This window comes from Bombus huntii, chromosome 3 (assembly GCF_024542735.1).
Source record: "Bombus huntii isolate Logan2020A chromosome 3, iyBomHunt1.1, whole genome shotgun sequence".
In the NCBI taxonomy this organism is placed as follows: domain Eukaryota; kingdom Metazoa; phylum Arthropoda; class Insecta; order Hymenoptera; family Apidae; genus Bombus; species Bombus huntii.
The window spans coordinates 8,597,552-8,616,649 of record NC_066240.1 but is presented as its reverse complement, the minus strand read 5'-3'; the positions used below and the strand labels follow the sequence as shown (position 1 = coordinate 8,616,649).

The following is a 19,098-nucleotide window of genomic DNA, read 5'->3' as shown; positions in this document are numbered from 1 at the left end:
CGTTTAACGTGCGTGCCGTGCATTTTTTTTTTTCTTCTCGCTTTTTTCCATCGCCCACCACTTCCGACTCCGCCGAGACGACGTTCCTTCCACGTGGATCCGTCTTCACGGGCCATGGTCGTTTCTGAGGAATTTATAAACTGTCGTTGGAATTGCCTGAAAAAACGTAGGAATCTAATATTGAAATACGCGAGGATATTTATGGACGATACGTTATACTTGTTTCTATCGTTCTGTTATTTTATTTTATTTTTCCTTTTTATTAAGATCGACAAATTTGTTAGTGAGTTTTGGTTTGGCTGAAGTAGAGGAAGATTATTGTACGGAGATATTGAATTGTTAGTTGGAATGGTATTTCTGTTTGAGAAGATTGATAGAAATTAAAGTAATGTTTCTTTATGGTTGCAGGGGAGGATGAGGAATGGAGCGACTCGGAGAAGACACCATCGGTGAGCAGCGGAGTGGAAGGCGGTGGATCGGCGGTTTCCAGCCCGATCGCGCCGGTCGTCGAGGAGGAATCGAGTTTACCGCCACCACCGAGACTGAATCCCCCTTCCTCGTCCGTTGCGATCGCGAATTCGGCCGTTGAGGATATCAGATTGAGGCTCAGCGTGCTCCCCGAAGACGCTCGGAAACGACTGGCTAGTCTTACCGAAGATATCGAGGTAAATATTAGGTTGTCCGAAAAGTATCTTTCTTTTACAGACCTGTCTTTTACAACGATGCATCTTTATACAAACATGAAACCTAATCTGTCGAACGTTGTGATCTTTATTTTGATAGAACAAAATGAATCATACGTAATTTGATAAAATAATATAAAACGGAAAATGTTGTGCATCCATTGTTTCCTTATAAAACGAAAGAAACTTTTCGGACGACCTAATATTTAACATTTGATCAATCTCGCGTAAAAATTAACAAACGATCTTACTCTCGATCGGTTCACAAATAAGATGGTAAAGTTTGTGAGTTATTTTGGGATAAATAGTGTCTCACTTCGTAAAGCTTAGATCTCGTACGTTTCCCGAGAAATATCTAAAACGGATAGGAGGCTACAATATTACTTGCTTAATAAAAATTACCCCGTTCGTCTTGTAAAATTACTCACTCGGTAACTTTCGTTTACAAAATATGTAAATATTTGTCGCACAGGTTGCAAGAAGCTTAAGAGATCGACATGTCACCCCGAGATCCAATCAGACGCGAGAATCGAGTCCGAAAGACACGGACGAAGAGTCCAATCTGGTCATGGTCAAAGAAGAGGATTGTCAGCCGAGATCGTCGTCCTCTTCGTCGTCCTCGACAAGAAGACGGGAATCCATGTGCAGGCGAGACTCGGAGGACTCGTCGAGACGATCGAATACGGACGATCCACCGACCGAGAAAAAGTTGAAACTCGACGATGAAGCTGCACCAAGACTGAGACTCAATCCTAGTCTGGCGACGGATCCAGCTCTTCGGCCCGCCGCCGTAGTCGCGCTCACCGTCAAACCGGAAAATACCTCGCCACCGAATCCTGTGCCACCCCTTCCGGCTGGACTTCAAAATGGTAATATTAATTAATAAAACAATCTGCTGTAACACTGGTCTGTGTATTATTTCTATTATATCAAACCTGCTCATATTTCTCAACTGAACTGTTCAAAATAATGAAAGAATCGCTTCAGAATTAATTCCATGATACCACTTGTGTCTTTCTATTTGGTCTTGAGATTAAACGTGTGTTTTTCTGCTCTCTTCGTAAGTTTTAAACTATTGCCTGTCGTAATGTTAAAATACCAAAGATATTAAAATGAGAAAGATACTAAGATTTCTTCTCGATAGCTATACCTCTAGTTCTTTACAAAACACCGTTAATGTATCAGCTATTTTTGAAATACACAGAACTACAGACAGAATATGCAACTCACTCGAAGAAACTAACATTGCAGCAATCGCCTCAGGTCGTTTGTTCGTACTTCCAACCGATGGCAAGGAGACGATCACTGTGGAGCCAGCCAGGCCAGCACCTCTCTTCTGTCCTCCATGCGGCATCCGTTTTAGCTCAGCGAGCACCCTCGAAGCGCATCGCACTTTCTACTGCGCTCATCGTCCCCGGCTCGAGGAAGACACCGCCAACGAAGAGGACGAGGAAAAGTCCAACAAATTCGAAGTGAGAAAAGCGTATGCCTGCCCTCACTGCTCGTACAGCGCGGACAAGAAGGTCTCGTTGAACAGACACATGAGAATGCATGCTGCATCTCCTGCACCACCCACGATACCAACCGCTCCGACCACAGCTACTACTCCAGGAAGTGGCGCGGCAAATGCCTCGAATGGCTCCTTGAACGAAGAGGCGGAGAGATATTGCAGAAACTGCGATATTCGATTCAGCTCCCTGAAGACTTATAGAGCGCACAAGACGCATTATTGTAGTACCAGGCACGTGGTCAAAGATACGCCACCAGCAGCTACGGTAGCTTCCTCGTCGGTGAAAGCTTCGCCACCGACGAGCGCGAGTCCCGGTGAATCGCCGCCTCCGCAACCTTGTCTGGCGCTACCTACAAATCCTATTTTGATTGTACCGTACTCTTTGTTCCGAGGTGCTAGTGTCCTGGCAGCACCCACTTTGCCCGCGCCTGATACTGCGTGCTTTCTTCTTCCAAATGGTACGTGTTTTAATAACAGTTTATTTAGATCTTCCAAATTACTTGTATGCTTGCGATTAAAATTTAAGAAACTGTTGTATTCGTTAAAATAAGCAGAGAAGTTTGAATTGTATCATGGTAGAAGAACTCCATTTATTGGAAATCTTAATGAAATTAAATTCGCGCCTTATGAATACATATACGAGTTAAAATTATGAATCTCATACCCACGAAAATGCAAAAAGGAATTCCAAGAATTAAACTGACAAGTCTCACTCTTCTGTAGGTCATCTTCAACCGATGACAAGAGGTCTGGCTACCACAGCGCAGAACACCGTGGTCGAACCTTCACCGGTCCTCCGAGCAGCGAACAAACCAACGACACCAGCGTCCGTCGTGGCATCGTCGACGTCGCCATCAGGTTCAGCGCCACTCGATTTGAGCGTTAGAAAGTCACCAGCTCATCAAGATGAAAAAGAGAACAGGGTATCGCCGGCACCCTCTTCTCTACCTCCACCACCTGGTAGTCCTAGGTCAAGAGGAAGCGGAAGTCCTAGAGCAAGGTCCATTGGTTCTGCTCCTACGGCTACTGGAACCGTTGCACCTCCTCCGCCGACGGAACTCGCTCTCAGACTGGCTGAACTTCCACCGCCCCCTGTTCCTGGGGTTCTTGTGAAGCAAGGTGTCTCGAGGTAAGATACTCTGACGTTTTCGTAACACAATGTGACAATTTGTTTCATGTAGTTAATGAAAATAAAATAGACGAAACTAAAATAGATTAAGATAAAAATACTAAAACAACGAAAGAACGATAAATTCTTTTTCTCTCGATTGTATAATAAATAATAATTGAAATGTTTCAGTATTTTAATCTTAAATTGATCAGTCAAAAAACTGATAAGTAATTCGGCTTATTGTATATAACTGATACGTAAAAAGATCCAGGTGATCCGGAAATTATAGAAAACTGTTCGATTTTCAGATGCAAAGAATGTAATATCGTGTTCTGTCGGCATGAGAACTTCGTCGCACATAAAAAGCATTATTGTCAGGCAAGAGAGACAACGGTCAGCAATAGTCCTCCACCACCTGGAACACCCTCGCCTCCTTTGGTGCAATTAATCTGTGCCGCGTGTGGTATCAAGTTCGCATCTATGGATAATCTGGTAGCTCATCAAGCGTTTTACTGTCCCAAAAGGCCAGAACCTCAGGAACATCATTCGCGATGCTCCAAGTGCAAAGTTAGTATCGTTACTAATAAAAAATTAGTAGTATAATTTTTTATTAGATTTCAATTTAAAGAATATCCATTAATACTATATTTTTAATAATATTATATACTTCTCTAAAGACTGAAAATTTAATATCCTTTTTTCAGACTATAATTGAACCTGGAGGCACCCATACCTGTAGCAGCGGACCGACTGGAGGTTGGAGATGTCCCGTTTGTGGTGCGGTTAGTCCAACAGCCGGAGCAGCTCAGCGTCACATGGATGCTCATCAGGGTGTCAAGGCTTTCAGGTGTACGATCTGTCGTTACAAAGGAAATACGTTACGGGGAATGAGAACGCACATCAAAATGCATTTTGAGAAACGTGGAACCGATCTACAGGTACAAAATTTTACAACTGTGCAGCTCATAATAAAAGCTTCTTACTGTTGTCGAATTTGTTCACTTTTCAGATAATCAACGTTATGAAAATATAATCCATACCCTGATTTATCGATGTCCTTATGACTCGAACGATCTCTCCATATTGTACAAAAACAATCTTCATCTGGTAAATCCTTTGATTTGAGCTTATATTTGTTCATTTGTCATTTATAGGAAGAAAATTACATAACGTGCGTACTCGACGACGAAACGGTTCTGCCGACTCCAGAACCGGCTCCAGCTACGACTCCTGAAGAAATCCCTGGCGAGGTGCAAGTAAATGGGAAAACCGAAGTTCGGAAGAGTCCTCAGCCACCTCCACCGCCACCACCGCCACCACCGACGGTAACCAACAAGGTGAAGCAAGAACGCGAGGACACTCCACCTCCCGAAGAAAGTTTGGATCCCAACAAAAGCGGTCCGCGTTACTGCAGGTCGTGCGACATCAGCTTCAATTACTTGAGCACGTTCATTGCTCACAAGAAGTTCTACTGCTCGAGTCATGCCGGCGAGGCGAGCAACAACAACAATAATAATAATAATAATAATTCGAGCAGTCATGCGACGACGCCTCCCAGCAACAGGACCGAGGCGTCGGTACTTTAAAAAGACTCTCGACAACCGATGGGACTGTTAATTGTTGCCAGTTTATATATATAATATAATTGCCGACTATCCGATTTAGTTGTGTGATTTCTGTTAATCCAGGGAATTGTTTGTACTTATAAATTCAGTTATCTGACGTGTACATATACGCGGTGCGTGAACGATCGTGAAGGAGAAGCTACGTTAAACGTAAGCTAGGATGTTAGTAGAAGTAAGAGGAAAGTTAGGCGATCGTGACGGTGTTTGCTGGTTCGCTTTGGATCAATTAGGCAAAGATAAGATTGGATATTAGTGGGGAAAGTAAAATAGGATATACCAAAGTGAAACTGTGAAATGGATGTGTGTCCACGTATAAAAGGGATCGTGGTTGCAATTAGGTTCACAGTGCAGCTGATTTCGTACGTCACGATCGACCGATACGAAAGGTGTGCAATCTCATGACTCTTCAATAATCTCGTAGTTGTAACTGATAATCGAAACATACCTAAGGAATTACGGAAAAGTAAACGATGAGTGTAAAATGTTGTACAGTAGCCAAGTAGAGTATTACGGTACGATATAGTAATAATCCTAAATGATACCAATTTCCAGCTTGTGAAAACGCTAAGTTGCAATATGACATTTAATATATTATATATAAATATATATATATATATATATAAAAGATGATTTCATTGTCCATAAATCGCGCTCATATTCTCGGTGAGTAAATACGTTGATAACTGTATCCAGACTGCCATAAGAAAGAAAGATCGGTGTCGTTTCCTATCATTTTGCCAACAGTCCCGAACGTATAACAAGCGAGAGAGTAAAAATAAATTAATGGCCCCTAGTATTTCTCTTCGAATTTCGGATACGGTATAATTGGATCCTTACCAACGCATTTGCTTCATTACATTGCAATCAAAAAAAGAAATAAAGCATTGCCTGTACTTGTATACAAGTAATGGATTCGTTGCGAGCGCGTAAATGTAAAAATTAGAATTAAGGCCAGTGTTACACGTATACGCAGCGTACTATTCATATCACATAACGAGTTCGTTAAAGGCATGAGTTTCTTCGCGTGTGAACGTTCGATGGTGAGAGAAAGAATGAGAGAAAGAGAGAGCGAAAAGAAAAAATAAATATGCGAATGTTGTAATCCGAACGTTGTCCAACATTGAACGTTGGAGCAACGTATCCGAAAAATCTCAGTTATACAAAAATTGTTTTCATATTTCGGCGAATAGTATAGTCAGATAAAACGCGAATGTTCGCAAATACTTTTATAAAAGTAATTGTTATGTTATTTACAGGCCTCCTGCTAATTACTGTCTAAAGAAAAGCAAGATTCACAATATTCCATTACGAAATAAATACGAAAGATTTAATAACACATAACGGAGAACCTACTTTATTGCTGAACATTTGTAAATCACTATCTGGTACTTCCACACAACAATTTGTTATACATTATAAATTTGGTATATTATTATATGCCATATCGTCGAAAACGGTTCTTTTTCTAAACACCTATACACACACCTTCCTTTGTCACTTCGACGTCTAGGTTTACTTTTTATTGTTTTTATTTTGATAGATAAATTTTACACATAAAATATATCTATATAAATATGTAATAAATATATAGACATAAATAAAATACTAAGATCCTTATAACCCTTACTTGTATGTAGTGGGAAAAACACATAAGACTTATATTTGAAAAATAATTTTAATTAAAAAACAAAAAGACATATCGATTTCATTAACTGAATTTATTTTATATATTGGGAAATGTATTATGTTAACGTCACTGATCACCAATTATTATATCCTTTCAGTATAAAAAGATCTATATGTAATTAAATAACTATTCGGAATCTACTTCATTATTATTATGCTCATCTGAATCTTCAGACACACATATACTAAAATCATCATGATCATCATCAGTGTCGTCGTCATCATCGGTGTTGCCTTCCTCTAACTCTTTCAACATCCTTGCTTTATATCTTGCATACTTGTAACCAAAATTTTCTACAATAGTTTCATCAATAGCATAAACAAAATCATCTTCTTCAGATAAATCAGATCCCTCCTCTATTCTTATGTTCATAACAGCCTCTCTGATGTCATCTTCATCAATTGATCCTTCAGAATAACTAGAGTCAGGATAATCATTTCTCCAATTTGACTCTGAATTAGAATCCTCTGAGTCGCATTCAGATTCAGGATAACCATAATCTCTATAACTATCATGAACAAGTTCTTGTTCGAATGCATGTACAGATACTTCATCATCTAGGAACATATCGTTCTCAGATTGAACATAATATAAATCATATACATAATTATCATCCTGTAAAACATTATTTATATTATGTAAGTAATTATGGATTGAAATAACAAAAAAATATTTAAAAAATATTGTTTACTTTTCCTATAGAATCCCTTCTTGCTATGGATTTTGAATCCTCCACATCTATTACTACTGTAGGAACCTTTTTTTCGGAATTTTCACCACTAGAATTATCCAATGATCGGAAATAATTAACTACTTTGTAACGATTTTCTGCTGAAGCCTGTTTTGTTGCTTCTCTTATTTTACTTAGAATCTGTTTCGTATCTATAGGATGTTGTTTGAAATTAGCTCGTAATTCATCTTTCCCATAACCTTGAATTATATGTTCCACATTCTCATCCTGTCATAATAAAATAAATATTGACTTAATCTTAGTATAACGTTCAGTTAACTAAAAATATTTCACTTTTTAACACAAACCTGCTCTTTTACAGTTCCGGCAAATTTAGCAAGTGTGGTTATAGAATCTGATAGTACATCTTCGGTATCTTCGTCTTCCGCAATTTTTTGTCGTTTACATGAAATTACCAAAGCATTTAATGGTTCATCATAATAACTACGTTTCACACGTAATATTGCTGCCATTCTTATATATGTCCTTTTTACAAAAAACTACTCTAAGAAAATATTCACACACGCACTTTCAGTATGCGTCCTATTCTAATCCACTTGACCGATCTTTAGATTCATGCTACAAGCGCGCTACAAGCAAGCTACAAGCAACTTGTCCTATTTTGAGGTTAGAATCGTTTTCAGTAGTCGACATATCGATTATCATTCGCTGGCCTGGTCAGCAACAACGCTGGCAGGGCGTAGAAATTCTCGGTATGTTTTCAACTTGGAAATTGTTCATTTTCTTCATATTAAACGATTCATGAAAGTCTGATCGTTGATTTCGCTTAAAATGAAGCGTTAATATTATTGCAAAACATGGCGCAATCTATTTTCGACGCTTTAACAGGTAAAATTTCTCTATCATAGAAATAGGTGGGGTTAACCAACAAGTATCTTATTTATCTTTCTCTTTAAAAGAAAATTTAAATAGTGTTTTAAAAATTTATGATAATTATTTTGTCTGCTTTATAGGTGTATCATTGGACAGTCCTTCTGTGCAATCGTTATTGGAGTCTCAGACTCTAATAACTGAAGTTGAAGAATCAGGTGGGTTTTTGATGAAGTAACCCTGATAACCTATTAATTGAAATTGTTATATCATAGAAGCTTCTATGAGATAAATTTATAATGGATATTTTTATGCTTTGTATTTAGCAATCGATCAAGATGAGGAAGATATATTTCAATGTGGAAAATGCAAAAGTCAATTTACATCATTACACATGTTTGTGCTGCACAAAAGGACACATCAAAAAACACAAGAGCAAACAGTAGATTTGAGTCAGTTTTTGGTGAATGATGAAACTCAGACTGTTCACACAGAAGACAATAGCGAAGATGTATCACAATTTCATCCACAAGAAACATTTGTTCAAAATGATCAACTTAGTGAACCAATTATACTTGAAGAATCTGATATGCTATTTAGGTAAATATATACATATATACATACATATGATTGAATGTGTTTAATGTATGTGAAAAGGTATTTTTTTCTCAATGAATGATGTATCGTTTATTTACTATAGTATGGATCAAGAAGGTGCTAATTACTTTACAACAGATTCCACATTTAGTGTTCCAATTATATTAAGTTCAGAAGGTTTGGATACTTTTGCAAACTCTACTATTCCAGGGGATAACGATCCCATAAAAGATGATTCAAACGAAGTACCTCAAGTTCTCCAAAGTGATATTTCTCAAGAACAAAACATTAACAATACACATAAAGTCGACGTACCAATGACTGAAAATTCAATAACAGAATCTGAAACTACCGCTACTCAAACACAAAACTTAAAAGTATGTACTTTAATGAGATGATAAATTGTGATTATCAGTAATGTCTTTATTTAAAGTTGCATATTTATCAATAAAAATTTTCTATTGCAGTATAAGTGTGGTTATTGCAGCAAACAATTTTCAAAAAAATTTTATTGGCAACAACATGAACGTTCTCATACAGGGGAAAAACCATATCAGTGTGTTGTATGTGGGCGTGCATTCGCACAGAAATCAAACGTTAAAAAACATATGTCGTCACATAAAGTATGGCCAGGAACCGCTATACACTCCTTACCCCCAGAGGTATTTTAAACATTTTTGCACAAGCTTATAATTTTTTTTCGTTTTTTAATAGTTCATGATCATTGCTAGGCACCACCAGATGGAAGCATAGATCGCACCTATCATTGTCAGTTTTGCAAAGAAATATTTGATTCGTACAAAGCTCTAAAGGGCCATCTTATAGTCTCTCACTTAGCACTGAAAGTGTACAAATGTGTGCAAAGTAGTTGTAGTATGATGTTTGCTGAACTCGAAGATTTCTTAGAACATACTCGCAGTCATAAGAGATCGGAATATCGTTGTCATGTATGCGGTGAAGTGTTTAATACTCTGTCTGATCTTGGGCTTCATCAATACGCTCACTCCGTCCAAAAACAAAAAACAACAGAGAAATATTACTGTTGCTCTGTTTGTAAATCCTCCTTCTCTAATTTGGAGGCTTTGCAACATCATACAGAAACCACAACGCATGACTATGCTTGTCTACATTGTGGAAAGAGTTTCTTGATCGAACGATTTTTGCGGCGTCATTTAAAAACACACGCCTCATCTGCGCGATTTGCATGCGAGGATTGCGGAAAGGCCTTTAAAACTGAGCAATACTTAGCCAATCATAAGTTAATACATAGCGAGGAAACACCGTTTCTATGTCCAGTGAGTGATTCTATAGCCGATTAAAAAATTTGTAAATTGTTTTAAATTTCATATATACATATTCGTTTATTATAGCATTGCCCAGCTAGATTTAAGAGAAAAGATCGTTTGGGTCGTCATATGCTGATTCATGATCTAACAAAGAGATTAAAGTGTCCCTTCAGAACTTACTTAGGTTGTATGAGTGAATTTTCACGACCTGATAAATTAAAGCGTCACTTACTGACGCACAGCAATATCAAAAGATTTAGTTGTAGTCATTGTAATCGTAATTTCCATCGGGCACAAGCTCTTAAACATCACGAAATGAATAAACATAGTTTAAAATGTGAAATTTGTTCACACGTAAGTGTTATATTCGATTAGATAAGTCGGAAATTCATAACACATGTAGAATACTTATGTTTAAAAATTCTTTTATAGGCATTCAAAACTAAAGAACAATTGCTAACTCATAACTGCGATCAGTCGAACGAGACTAAGAAGCACATGAGTTCACAGTTACCTAAGAAAGCTTCTGGTTCATTTAAACCAAGGAAACCTACTCCAAAGAGACAAACATCATCAAAGACTGCAATTGGGCTTGCTGATAAGGAAAAAGTAGAGAAATTTAAGGCTGATGAAATACAAAGAAAAGTAATTACATAACTATACAATTTGAAAAACTAACATTTATTGTTATTTATTACTTATTATTATACAGTAACTTATACTATTATATATTTATTCCTATTTCAGATCACCTCTGAAATGTTAAAGTCTAATGATTATAAAGACGATGTCTGTACCAAAAAGATAGAGAACATTTCTGTATCAAAAGAGATCGGTTCAACAATCGAAGCTCTTATTAAATCTGATGCAACGGACAATGAAATCAAACGCAACACTGATACATATTTGGTACAACAGACAGGCGAATAGAGTTTTTAAATATATTTTTTAATTGTATTTAAATATTATAATATAGTCTAGACTGTAGATAAGTTGTCATACTACGTGCAATGGGATCATTGGCAAACTGCAAATTGCATTTTATAATAGTATATATAATATTTTGTAGTTTACATATCTGTGATAATTGTATTATAAAATATATTAATATAAATAACTTATATCTATCTATCTCAAATATTTTTAATGTCGCCTTCCTTAGGCCATTTGGAATTTATGGATGTATTAAAGAAAAAAATGTTTGTGTCAGTGATTGTATTTCATTCTACTCAATTCCCCTTTAGCGTACTAATAGAATTCCATTCTTCGTTCTTACAAATTAGCAAAAGGATATTATAATATCGTGTGTTACGGATGCTGGGGCGCACTTTAAGATAATGTTTAAAAGGAAGTGGTTGATAAAATTATAATTACCACTTCCTTTCTTTTCTTAACGTTTCGAGTTTGGTTCAGTAGAAAAAACACTGCGCTTTTAGGCACTACTAAAAGTATTATATCTTAAAACTAATGTCTTTGTGAATAAGTAGTAGATTATATTTTAACAGATGATTTCTCGAGGTTCTTACCAAATTGCTAATATGGAAGCAGCCAAAGCAGCGAGACGGGACCAGTCTTATAGAAGCTGTGTTTTATCACTGATAATATTCTTTTTTCTCTGTATGATTCTTATCCTAGTCAGTTTACCATGGAAATTATACCGCTCCTACAATTCTGAAGAAAAAGGTGAATATGCAGGAACAACGCAGGTAAGCTTATTTTTGATATTATGAAAATTGTGGCAGAAAACAATTTGATAAAGATAATTATATCGACACAGCATCATTATCACGAACATCATACAGAACATGAAACTGAAAGAACAACCAGCACTACGGATTCAATTAAATTGTTAATTACTACAACTTCTATGCATGAAACGAATTCAATAGAAGTAGAAACAGAAACAACATTAAACTTTGAAGTATTCACCGAAAACTCTCGTGTAATAAATGATACAAATTCAAATATTGTTGATTCATCTAAATCTAATATCGAGACTACTGCGGAAGATATATCACAGACGGAAATTTACAAGGAAACTGCAACTGAAGAATTCGATAATTCAATAAAAGTAGGAACAGAAACAACATTAAACTTTGAAGTATTCACCGAAAACTCTCGTGTAATAAGTGATACAAATTCAGATATTGTTGATTCATCTAAATCTAATATCGAGACTACTGCGGAAGATATATCACAGACGAAAACTTACAAGGAAACTGCAACTGAAGAATTCGATAATTCAATAAAAGTAGGAACAGAAACAACATTAAACTTTGAAGTATTCACCGAAAACTCTCGTGTAATAAATGATACAAATTTAGATATTGTTGATTCATCTAAATCTAATATCGAGACTACTGCGGAAGATTTCTCACAGACGAAAACTTACAAGGAAACTGCAGCTAAAGAATTCGATAATTCTTCGACGACCAATATTAATATTACAGAAAATAGTACATCAATTTCGACGAAAGAAAATCAAGAAACAGATACTACAGACCAATATACTACAGAAACTTTTACTACTACTGACTCAGACTATATTAATCAAGAAACTCCCCTTGAGGTCGAAGAGTCGACAGAAGATGTTATTAAATTGACAATGAAAGAAGAAAATGTCACGATTAAATCTACCACTAAGGATCAACAAAATGAACGATATTCTTCAATATTAAACAATGAGACTACAAGTACGACTTTTAGTTCTCCAATTGATAAGCCAGTGTGTCACGAGGGTGAATGCAAAAATTTGGCCAGCAAGATATTATTTTACATGAATCATACGGTTGACCCATGTGAAGATTTTTATGAATACGCTTGCGGTAATTTCGAGAACAATCCTCAAATCGTAGAATGGAATTTGGAAGATGTAGCTTATCAACGTATTTTAGGTGAGTATAGTTCGGCTTTTTACTATATAAAAAAAAATTATTTTGTCAATAAACTATTCTTTAAATATTTTTCAATTCTTAATTGATAAATATTATGTAATATCAAGTACTAAATATTTAACTTTGTTTCTAAATTATATTTCTTTTTTTCTAATCCTTTTTCTAAATAATTCTGTATAAAATATTCTATGAAGCATTATTTAGAAAAGTATACAAAAGAAGTAAAAATCTAAAAAGTGGCGATTCTCACATGCAACACATTGTTTTAATTTGAATCAGGACAAATGCAGGAAGAAAATGAGAAAAATATATCGTCTATTTTCACCGCCTATTACAACAGTTGCATACAATACGAGAGTATCAATCAGACAGAAAGAATCAAGCTGGGTACGGAAAAATTACACATCTAATTATATAGTTTCTAACTTTGAATACAAGTTTAATATATAAGAAATAATATAACGTTTTTCTTATAGCGAGAGAGGCGTTAGGCAAGGTAGGCAAGTTTTATACTAAAAAAACATGGCCTAAAAAGCATATAAACTTTACCGAACTACTCGCTACACTATTATTAAAAAACAGGTAAGAAATTGAAGACAATGGCTGTACAAAATTACAACATATCACGTTCACTTAACATATTTATCGTTTGCTTTTCTAATTCTCTAGCACTTTACTGTTCGACATAGTTCCGGATCTTGACGAATATTCTCCGACATTCACTCTTAAAATAAGCCCAACGACATACGATGATCTTCTTGAGATAGACGAAAATAACGAACCCTGTTACGCAAATAAATTTGAAAGAGAGAACGAGACGGTGAATCTAGAAGAATTATATATGGAATATAAAACGTGCAAAGTACATATATATATATGTATATCAATCGAGACAAGAAAAAGCATGCTCTGTTAATGAAAACTTATAACAAATGTGTCTTTCTTATTTTATTTTATTAGGTTGATACGAAAAAGCTAATAAAATCCATTACCGAAGCCTTGACGATGCTTGGGGTATTCAACGAGCCGAATATTGCTCAGAACATTAATCTTACAATCATTAACATCGATCTGTGTATATTGCAATCATTTATCGCAGTAAGTTTATCGAGTTCTTCTCACAATCGAACGCGTTCCCTCGATTCTTTTTTATGTTTCAGAATTTTCCGTCTAAGAACAAGATCCGCGAGGCGGAACTTATGAAAAATTACACTCTCGTCACTGTCAAACAATTGGATAGCGAGTTTAAAATCGTAAGGGAGAGTTCATACCCGTTTAAGTTAAGCTAATTCGTTCGATCAAATGGATATATTATGTAACATACTTGTAGATAAATTGGACGCATCTAATTTACTTGTTAACGAACGAAAAGGTTCAGCCGGAAGTAAAAGTGCAGGTTTATTTTTACGATGCCCTATCTAAAGGATTGAAAAATCTGGAAAAGTTCGAAGATGACCCGATGACATTGCATAATGCATTATTAGGATTGTATGTACACAATCTGTATCACAAGGTATAGTTATATTCCCTGATTAACGTCCTCTTTTATGTCTGTTTTTTTTTGTATTGTATTTTTCTTCATTTCATTTTTGTCTTTGTTTGTTTCTAGTTAATTATATCAAAACATCCAGATGTTAAAAAACACTGCCTTCGCGTAGCTGCCAACGTTTTAATCCCAGAAGCTTCGAATTTATACATCTCTTCGTTTACAAATGATCAACTTACGTATATGAATAGAACTGTAAGTTCATATACTCTGATTACTCGAAAAGATTGTTTACTAGGTGACTAATCAGTATCATATAATTTAATAGATATATAGTTTATTTGAGACACTTAAGGAGACCCTAAAATTAAAACTCACGAATGTAACATGGATTACAGAAGCGGAACGTAACGCATTGATTGCAAAAATAAATAATCTTAATGTTGCCGTACCTGATATTTCATACTATACTGATAGCGAATCAACTTATAGAAAAATTCTAGCAAATCAGGTACGAAAAACTATTTCGGTTTCTAATGAGATAATGAGCACATGTGCATAATTGTTTATATAATATCAAAAAAAGATTAAAGAATACTATAATAACTAAAAGTTATTGAATGAAATGTTAACGATAGTCTAATTTTAGATAAATCTGACAAATAACTATTTCGAAAATTCAGTGATTTTGATGCAAAGGTACCGAAAATTAATATATGCAGAATTATCTACAAAGCCGGGGTATTCTGCACAAATGTAAGTTTTTAATTGAAATTATATATATGAAATAGTTTAAAGTTGTTGAACTATATACATTAATATATAGATGGACACATTACGCAACACCGTACCAATCTAAAGGGCTCGCGATTTACGGATTAAACCTCGTTGTAATACCTTATGGTGTAATTGATTGGTCCATGAAATACAATGAATCTTCATTTAATTACATAAAACTGGCGACACTTGGTAACATAATAGCACACCAAATTGCACATCATTTTGACGCAACTGGTATATTAGCAATATACAATTTTATAATATACTAGTGACCAATGTTATAGATCTGTAACTTATTAGTATACTTTCGAGAAAATTCGGAAAAATCTTATCGTCTATATATACTTTTTTAATATATATCGCTAGGTATTTATTATTGGAATGGAAATCGCAATGCCAGTTCTCTATTAAACGATAATGATTCTACAAACATGAATTTCAAAGATTACATTGACTATCAGCGAAATGTTCTCTATAAAAATTCTATGGCTATGACATTATCATTTACAGGACAGAACATACTTTATAAGGTGAATTCATATATTTTTCTTTCTATAAAATCGTTACGATGTAAAAATATTATTTTAAAGTAATACGTTTAATTAGGTACGTCTTTTTAAACGCAATAACTTTCTTTTTGTTTAAACACGTTTTAGATTTCCCAATTGACTCTAAATGAACGTCTGTCCGAGGCGATGGGACTCAGATTAGCCTACGATACTTTGGCTCAATTGATGTCTAGAGAATCGTGGCTTTATCTTCCATGGCTTGAACTGGATTTCAATAAGTTATTTTACCTCATCTATGCTCAGGTACTCTTGTTATAGTAAGATTTATGGCATTGACATTTTGAATAAAATAACAATCGTTATGACTATTACCATTACCTTTTTATCATGGTTTTTATAGATGTACTGTACAAAGTCTCCACTTACGTCATCGTATATATCATTGTATGAGAACGAACAGTTACCAAATCGAATTCATATTTTTGTTTCTGCATCCAACAATAGGCTTCTCGGTGAAACCTGGAACTGTCCAGAAGGTTCACGGATAATGCCAAGTTATGTATGCAGTGCATTTCCGTATATTCAGTGTAACGAAGAAGCTACGATAACGTAACGTGACGCAGTAATTGTATAAACTACGATTCGTAAATGATACGACGATCAATTTTTTTTATAAGGAAGCGTTTTTAATTGGTAACGACGCTCTTCATTTATTCTCAGGAACATATTTTTCATAACATTCACACGCAAACAGGCGCAGTATGCAAAAATCAGACGAACTCAGGTATTCAACAGCCTATTACATTCGAAACTGCGGCTTTGTATGATCTTATAATGCGACTAGAAAATTTGACAGTGTAAATAATTCACCCTTAAGTCGAACGTTCCTTGTTGTGGATTTGTTTACAACTGCTTCTTTTCCAGCAAATCCATAGATTTTGTAGAATGAACCATGTCCCCTAGAACATACATAAATTGTTACAAACATTCATTAGTCCAATATTCTATCTACCAATGATGGACTGAGCTGTGACAAAAAATGTATATTTATATAATAAAATCTATATTAATTTAAAAATATTTTCATGCATTCATATGTATAATTATTCTTAAATCATTTTTACACTTATTATTATGGTATATATCTATATATTCTTATGTAAACAGGTATAAAAATTCATATTTTTCAATATCAAGAACAAAAAACAAAAGCATCCATAACAAAATTTATTTGAGTTTTATAACATTCAGTCAAATAACAGATTGCAAATGATTTATATGACACTCTTGCTTTATATTTAACAGCCAGTTAATTATATGTCAATAGCCCAGTACACTATCGGCTTAAACATTATTTAGAGGAATGTAGTAGACATCACACATACCACTGCTAGGGGTTACATCCAGATGACTGTTGTCTAATTGAGTGATACACTGTTTTGAAGTAGTTTTCTTTTCTGTCTGAAAAGACAAGAATCATGCAAAGGACATAGAAAAAAAGACACAAATAACCATACAGTTAGTTACAAAATTTCAAATTTAATTTTTAAACTAAATACCTCAAAGTACCGGTGCCACAGAACACAGCCATAGACACAAAGAACTGAGATTAGGGACTGGCAAAGTAGCCACAAAAGAATGTTTAGTGCTTGAGTACGTTCAAATAATGCAGCACCATGCCTTATGCATAACAAAGCTTCTGTAACCATAATTGCACCATAGACCCAACACTGAGTCCCTACTCTACTACATGTTGGATCTGTTACATACATGTAGTATTGCCTATAATTATGTTAAAATATTATGGTTCTTATGTAATAAATTGTTATAGCTGTTGTAATAAAAATTTATGTTTAATATATATCTAGCTTATTCTATTATAATTCTTCCCTACCTAACAGAAGGTGCAACTATAACTCCAACTAATACCAATCTTGCCACAACAAATGGATGAGAGGGTGGAAATTCGTATACATGTTTCAAGAAAAATGTATTTAGTTCTGAAACCTGCCAGAATATTACCAACTGACATAGAGCAACAAATCTCATATATGTACAAGTTGGATCCAACCATCTAATAGCAGTCCAACTACCAGGTGTAAATTGTAGCATTGCCCTTTTCAATTTTCCAGTAGTGCTCTCAATGTCAAGGATGCTTACCCATTTATATTCTCTCATTTCTAATAGAGAGCAAATTTTTAATCCAACCCAAATACCCAAACCATTACAGACAACAACATCAAGTATAAAAGCATCCCACCAGCATTCCACGAAATTTGGTAGTAAATGAGCAAATGCTATTTCTGTTACTTCCCACATAACACTAATGGCCCAAAGAATACCAAGATGACGAATAAGGATTGCTTTAAAGGCCCATCCTAAAAAATGGGCTACTGCAAAAATATCTAAATGGTTCCATATCTTTTCAACTGTGATTTCCGAACAATTAACACCGTATTCTTTGTCCATATCAATGTGAAATGACGCCAAGCGAGGATCTATCCAAACAAAGATTTTTCTGACTGTTTCATAATCTTGAAACAGCATAAATAATAGGCCCATTAGATATAGTACACTACAGCCAAATACGAGTCTCCACACGACAGGATGAGGTCTCGTAAATGGTCCATTTGGAAATGTAAGTATTGATATAATCAGAAAAAAAAATATAATACAAAGTATTCCAGCCCAAATGTTATCCTCGACACTGGTAGTATTCCTGTATTAAATTAATACCGATATTTACAAGAATTAACATATGTATAATAAGATAATTTGAATATTTAATTACCTAGTGAATGCGGAATATATTACAGCACCGATTGAGATGAGAAGCAATGTAATGCTGTGCGGTTTATAAAAAAATTCGATCGAAATATCATCAACCGGTCTTTCATTGATATTGGGGAAACTGTCCGTACCGTGTCGTAATTTGTGTCCTTCTATGTTATCTGCACTACTTCGGCAATTTACAACCTTATTTTCATCATTTTTTACGAGTCTCTCTAAGAGACCGTCATTTATGGACTCTTCATTAGTTGTCATCCCGATTAAATAATTATTTGTTTTAAAATCGTATCCTGATCATTTCATACGTTGTTTCGCCATGTTCTCGTCTTTTTTGGTTTCAATGTGCACTACCACGCTATTGAGGAATTTACAAATCACAGCAGGCACGAATTATGAATCAAGAAAGTATTACAGTGATCAGTTTACTTCCATTTATGTGAATACAGTTAAAGAAAAAGAAAGAGATTTGACGAATTATCTTGCTTGCAAGTCAGCTGATTGGACATCGGACACGGATGTATTTCTTTGCGAACACGCGATTATATAGATAACATTATACGGGTTCAAGAACTCTCATGA

General features: G+C 35.1%; 5 protein-coding genes across 10 annotated transcripts in view; 3 read left to right on the top strand and 2 right to left on the bottom strand.

The window, feature by feature from the left end:
* The window catches only part of LOC126864216 (zinc finger protein ush), a 202,669-nt gene extending 196,286 nt beyond the window's left edge, over positions 1-6,383 (top strand). Inside the window, exons 2-8 of one of the 2 annotated variants that reach the window (XM_050615323.1) lie at positions 409-665; positions 1,156-1,552; positions 1,947-2,651; positions 2,917-3,322; positions 3,613-3,871; positions 4,009-4,242; positions 4,459-6,383. In XM_050615323.1, coding sequence (XP_050471280.1) covers positions 409-665; positions 1,156-1,552; positions 1,947-2,651; positions 2,917-3,322; positions 3,613-3,871; positions 4,009-4,242; positions 4,459-4,890 — 2,690 coding nt within the window. In that variant the 3' untranslated portion in view covers positions 4,891-6,383. Of the gene's footprint in view, positions 1-408; positions 666-1,155; positions 1,553-1,934; positions 2,652-2,916; positions 3,323-3,612; positions 3,872-4,008; positions 4,243-4,458 lie in introns of both variants that reach the window. The other variant, XM_050615322.1, reaches the window with a different exon arrangement.
* A 245-nt stretch (positions 6,384-6,628) lies between these two features.
* On the bottom strand, positions 6,629-7,819 carry LOC126864235 (probable RNA polymerase II nuclear localization protein SLC7A6OS). Its single transcript, XM_050615368.1, has 3 exons — positions 7,655-7,819; positions 7,308-7,574; positions 6,629-7,231 (listed from the first exon to the last, which is right to left on the bottom strand). Exons 1-3 carry the CDS (start codon positions 7,817-7,819, stop codon positions 6,743-6,745), a joined length of 921 nt encoding a protein of 306 aa, XP_050471325.1. The 3' UTR covers positions 6,629-6,742.
* An 8-nt stretch (positions 7,820-7,827) lies between these two features.
* Positions 7,828-11,191, top strand: LOC126864223 (zinc finger protein 341-like). Of its 3 annotated transcripts, none has more exons than XM_050615336.1 (9): positions 7,828-8,059; positions 8,321-8,395; positions 8,504-8,777; positions 8,878-9,151; positions 9,242-9,436; positions 9,506-10,069; positions 10,145-10,414; positions 10,493-10,705; positions 10,808-11,191. In XM_050615336.1, exons 1-9 carry the CDS (start codon positions 7,828-7,830, stop codon positions 10,988-10,990), a joined length of 2,280 nt encoding a protein of 759 aa, XP_050471293.1. In that variant the 3' UTR covers positions 10,991-11,191. The 3 variants fall into 3 exon arrangements, with proteins under 3 accessions (XP_050471293.1, XP_050471294.1, XP_050471296.1); XM_050615337.1 differs by having other exon boundaries at positions 7,982-8,195; XM_050615339.1 differs by lacking the exon at positions 7,828-8,059 and adding an exon at positions 8,216-8,238.
* Positions 11,192-11,413: 222 nt separating this feature from the next.
* LOC126864214 (neprilysin-1-like) lies at positions 11,414-16,675 on the top strand. The gene is made up of 15 exons (XM_050615318.1): positions 11,414-11,766; positions 11,838-12,954; positions 13,234-13,341; positions 13,431-13,536; positions 13,624-13,816; positions 13,915-14,052; positions 14,115-14,207; positions 14,285-14,467; positions 14,564-14,695; positions 14,769-14,951; positions 15,090-15,196; positions 15,267-15,454; positions 15,587-15,750; positions 15,877-16,032; positions 16,130-16,675. The coding sequence occupies exons 1-15, from the start codon at positions 11,566-11,568 to the stop codon at positions 16,340-16,342; spliced, it is 3,282 nt and encodes a 1,093-aa protein (XP_050471275.1). The 5' UTR covers positions 11,414-11,565; the 3' UTR covers positions 16,343-16,675.
* On the bottom strand, positions 16,037-19,032 carry LOC126864228 (phosphatidylserine synthase). Of its 3 annotated transcripts, XM_050615353.1 has the most exons (6): positions 18,521-19,030; positions 17,624-18,448; positions 17,289-17,511; positions 17,115-17,190; positions 16,600-16,688; positions 16,037-16,254 (listed from the first exon to the last, which is right to left on the bottom strand). In XM_050615353.1, the coding sequence occupies exons 1-5, from the start codon at positions 18,772-18,774 to the stop codon at positions 16,633-16,635; spliced, it is 1,434 nt and encodes a 477-aa protein (XP_050471310.1). In that variant the 5' UTR covers positions 18,775-19,030; the 3' UTR covers positions 16,037-16,254; positions 16,600-16,632. The 3 variants fall into 3 exon arrangements, with proteins under 3 accessions (XP_050471310.1, XP_050471311.1, XP_050471309.1); XM_050615354.1 differs by lacking the exon at positions 17,115-17,190 and having other exon boundaries at positions 18,521-19,032; XM_050615352.1 differs by lacking the exon at positions 16,037-16,254 and having other exon boundaries at positions 16,394-16,688; positions 18,521-19,029.
* Positions 19,033-19,098: the final 66 nt, after the last annotated feature.